The following is a 4,785-nucleotide window of genomic DNA, read 5'->3' on the forward strand; positions in this document are numbered from 1 at the left end:
TTAAGAGTCACATTCTGAAAGTTATCCTTCCTCTGCCACGCATCCAGAGATATTTTTGTCAGATACCAGAACAGGAAGGCTGACTGAAGTCAGAACTCCCCTGATGTTGTTAAGCCTCAGCGGATGAAATGAATGTTCCGCATTTTCCCTCCACTTAATGAGCTCGGAGCTAAAGTGGTTATGTGTTATCTGTGCCTAATGAAGGTTTAAGTCACCACGTAGAGGATGTGTCGGGGCTAAGCAGGGCACTTACATCTGGTTTTAAGAGGTTGGACAACTGACCCGAGTAAATGTCCCCGGCGCAATGAGTTTCGGTCTTAATACAGAAATTGAGCCACAACAGGGACGTGGAAAATTAGATGTTCTCGTTAGCAGCCGTCGGGGGACACCTACAGACACCACAGGTCCAAACTGCTCGCCTGATATCTTCTTTTCTCGCCTGATCGGGTTCTTTCGTGCAACAGACGTGGGTTTTTCGACAGGTGTTGATCTCTCAGCAACATCGGAGAGAAATTTCCATGGATGCCCGACGCCCCCTTTCCATCTCTTTTCAGCTCTTCCCCTTGAACATCATCGCTGACTCGATTTGGACCAACTTTCCCGTATGAGCTGTGAAGCAAGCGTGCCGTTTTGCAAGGCATTCGGGATTGCCTGGATACAGGCGCTTCACCTGCAGAAGAGGAATCAATGGCTGTTATGCATGAATGACTGGAATAACAGGCGGTGCGGGGCTTAGCACAGTCCAAATACATGCGCATATGGCTGACGTTGTGTGTCTGGAGTGTATTCCCACCTCTGGCTGGTAACTGCTGGGATGGGATCTAACCCCATTACCTAGACAGATGATCACAGAAGAGCCTTTTTCCCAACACTGCTGTTAGTTAGCCACATGAAACTGTAATAAACCTGCATTGTTTATTTAACGGCATTCGTATATAGGTTCAAACTCTGTGTCTGGTATGTTCAGACAGAGAAATGATGGACATCAGAGGGGAAACTGGTCAGAGGTGCTGTGCACCAGACTGAAGTGGGTCAGAGAAATCGATGGAGGCCCTGCCAGCACCACGCTGAGTCAGATGTTAATGGCTGCACTTCAAAAACCTAAAAGCCTGCCAGAACAACTGGGTTAAAAAAAAATCCCTCCTGTCCCTGAAATCTGAAGCCTCCTGATGCTTCAGGTTATATATCTCACCCCTAAGATGTGAAGATAAGACACTTGAATGCACAAGGTTGGCTCGGGCATGCATATTTTCTGGAATGACCAGTTTGTCATATTTTATTAAACACAGCGCAAAGAATCACTTTGACCTCAGAGAAGAGCAGACTGTAAGGTTATTAAAGGGCATTTTTATTGCAGCGCACATCTGAAATGCTGCCTGAATGAGTGTAATTATGGTAATACCAACCTTTCTAATGTATCATTAGCTGCACTCACACATCCACATCTTTTTTGTACACAGCCCTCCCTCCTCCATGTGCAGGTTTTGAGGATCCATTTCTGTGGCTCAGTGTGATCTCTAATACTGTTACTATGATTATATTCAGCACGATGAGGCATTTTCAATTTGATATCCAGGATCCTGTACCACTGTCGTTAGGTGGGATAACAAAGGAATGCTAATGAATGTGTTTGCAGGGTCTGGAAAATGGAGCCCACTGGCTGGTTTCAGCACGCTTTTGTAGGATTCGGTCTGAACGTTGATTTAATCCTTTTATATATTGGCGTGCAGCACAGGCAGACAATGGGAGACAAAAAGGCAGAAGGATTTACAAACTCTACATTTTTGCTATGTATATAGTTTCTCACTCTGTTTGTGTTCATTTGTCTGCAGGATTGTGCTACAATGCAATTTTGCGCTAACAAACTGGATAAAAAGGACTTTTTTGGGAAGTCTGACCCCTTCATGGTCTTCTACAGAAGCAATGAGGATGGCACGTAAGTTCTTCCTCCTTATTTGAGCTAACAAAGGAAAAGTAAGGACATCAAAGACAAGGAGAACAAAGGTTTAGAGAATCTGGTTCCGATTCATAATATTCTGTTCTATCAGGAAAATATAGGACGGTTTCACAGCACCACCTGCTTTTTTCCTGGAGCAGTTTAAATCTCTGTTGATCTCCAGGTTTACTATCTGCCACAAGACTGAAGTGATGAAGAACACTCTGAACCCAGTGTGGCAGGCCTTCTCCATCCCCGTCAGAGCCCTCTGTAACGGAGACTATGAGAGGTAACCCCGGTCCACCCATGTGTACATAAACAAGAGTACCTCCCACACACACACACACACCTTTCCACACAGACACATACTGTTATTTTCCAGTGGAAATAAGGACCGTGCTGTTTCAATATACCGGTACTTGATTTTAAAATCGGTTGGGGGCTCCAAATTTAGATTTCCTGCTGTTTTTTTTAATCTGCTCCAGAAACTGAAAATAACAGAAGTTTCTGTCTGCAGGCTTCTTTACCAAAGTGTTCATTGATTTGGCCACAATCAGGCTAATGTTATTTCATGCTTCTGATTGGCTGCTTTAGTGACATTTCATACCTTTAGGTTACCAAGGGACCAGACACACTTTTGTAAGAGTTTTAAATGTTGACAGGCGACTGGAGTAACAGTGGAACACTGGTATAGCATGTGTGTGTGTGTGTGTGAGAGTGTGTGTGTGTGTGTGTCATTTAAGGATGTCAGACTTTGCCCTCTCCGCACTGCCGGGTGTCAACCGAGGCTCTTCACTCCAATCACATCTCTGCTCACCTCCCTTTAGACGCTAATTGGGTCCGACAGATGTAGTGAGAGCAGAAAAGACCCGATTCCCTCAGAGGATTCTGAGCGCGGGGGGGATATTTTGTTACTGAAGGTGTTTAATGTGGAATATCCAGTTTGTTGTGCTATACTGATGAAGAGCTACAGCGCTGATTTTCACATCTTACTCAGATTGGTGCGCTGTCATCAGGCGCTCGTCTGACTTTAATCCTACAAGCTGCACCTGCCCTTAAAGGTGACGGGAGCAGACTTTCTGATTGGTTATTGCAAGTATCGGGCAAGTTGTATTGCCTGCAGTACTATATTTTACTTTTCTAATACATGTTTATTGTGATATGGATTGAGAATGGCCATAAAAAGATGATAGATTATTAAAAGACATGATGAAACCAGAAGGTTTACGACACCACGCGTCTGCAGGCAAAGCCGTGTGACTTGATTTATGTCGGACTCATATTTGACAGTTCCTTTCCCTTTCAGCCTCATTTGAATCTTGTTCTTTTCTTCCTTTAATGACGATCATAGAGCATCTGGCCCGTCTCCCCCGACACATTCAGATGGTGTCGGAGCAGAATTCAAACTGACTAATCTTCACTTGTAGAGCCTCTCATCACCCTTCACTATTAGAAAAGGACTCAGACTAACGACCGGCGCATCGCCTGACTGCGAGGGTCAATCCCTTGGTTAAAAGCATCAAGAAGGCTTTCAGTATTAAGAGTGATCTTCTGCTTCATAGTGAGATGCTTGTCCCTGAGCTTCAGAGATCACAACTATGACAGACAGGAGGAGTCCAGGTCAGGCTAATAGATCAGCCCTCCAACACTATTTCCTGCTCCTGGGTGATTGACAGCAGCTGATGGGGACTTGCATGTTAGCGATCGCTCCGTGCGAGCACTAAGAAGAAAGAGCCTCCCCCGTGTTCCAGCTTATTTTGGAAGAGCACAAAAATATGTTATCTCCCAGGAGGCTGTGTGTCTGTCTGCGTAACACTTCACTGAAACTTGTGATGAATTCTGCTGATCCTAATGCAGGAGAAAACGTATTTTTGCTTCAAACGCTGATTGGAAACAGTTTGCGCTCTCGCGTTGTGGGTTCTTCGGCCAGCACCGACACCTGTTTGCCTGGACAGCACAATGTTTTCTGTGACTGATCCTCGGTCCTCCTGATAAGAGATGAGTTGCAACAACAGTAACTTTCCTCTCCAGTTTCAGATGAGCTCTGTCTCCATTACAAGGGCATTTGAAATTGTGGCTTCTTCGTGATTTGAATGTAAAATAAAAGGCTTTTTATTCTTACAGGACAATCAAAGTGGAAATCTATGACTGGGACAGAGATGGGAGGTAAAGGACGCATCCATGCACAGTTAGCCAGAGAATTTATGTCACTAATTGGTCATTAATATTTTGACTTTCATTTCTTGTTGCTTTTTCCCCAACCTCTATCTACATATATGCGCCTTCTGTCTGGTTTCTGCAGCCACGACTTCATCGGCGAATTCACCACCAGCTACAAAGAGCTGTGTCGCGGTCAGGGCCAATCAAACGTGTACGAGGTGAGAGGAGAAAATGATCAATACCGTTATCACCCACTCTGCCTTCTCTCCCACGGCTTTTATACAAAATCGAGAGTGCGGTTACACCTGAAGAGTTTTCCAGGCTGGACTGCACAGTAGGTTCGAGCTCACAGAGGGAAAGTAAGTCACTTATCGATGATGTGTTAATGCACCAAAAACAAGCCCGCGGTGAAAAACACTCTTTGGTTTGAAAGCAGATCTGTGACCTTTGACTCTGGAGGTTTGACAAGTCTGACATTTGCGAGAGAACACCTCTCCTCACCTATGTCATAATACAGCTGAAAAGTGAAATTGTGCAGCCGACCGGTGAAGTAGGGATGTTTGTGGTGAGAAATCAAATGGAAACAAAGGTGTCGGTCTCTTTTTTCCCCCTATAATAGTCCACGGAGGTTTGGAACGGCTATTACTGTAAGGAGCCTTGAGGCTCCTATTGGACCCTGCTCATTAAAA

The 4,785-nt window shown here is 44.8% G+C and overlaps 1 protein-coding gene across 1 annotated transcript; it reads left to right on the forward strand.

Annotated features, from left to right (window-relative positions):
- Positions 1-248: 248 nt before the first annotated feature.
- Positions 249-4,314, forward strand: LOC130521395 (copine-5-like; the record flags this gene model as incomplete). The annotated part of the gene is made up of 4 exons (XM_057024965.1): positions 249-1,936; positions 2,121-2,225; positions 4,061-4,102; positions 4,239-4,314. Coding segments are annotated over exons 1-4 (315 nt in total), but the record flags the coding sequence as incomplete, so codon positions are not given.
- Positions 4,315-4,785: the final 471 nt, after the last annotated feature.

This window comes from Takifugu flavidus, unplaced genomic scaffold, assembly GCF_003711565.1.
Source record: "Takifugu flavidus isolate HTHZ2018 unplaced genomic scaffold, ASM371156v2 ctg947, whole genome shotgun sequence".
Classification (NCBI taxonomy): Eukaryota; Metazoa; Chordata; class Actinopteri; order Tetraodontiformes; family Tetraodontidae; genus Takifugu; species Takifugu flavidus.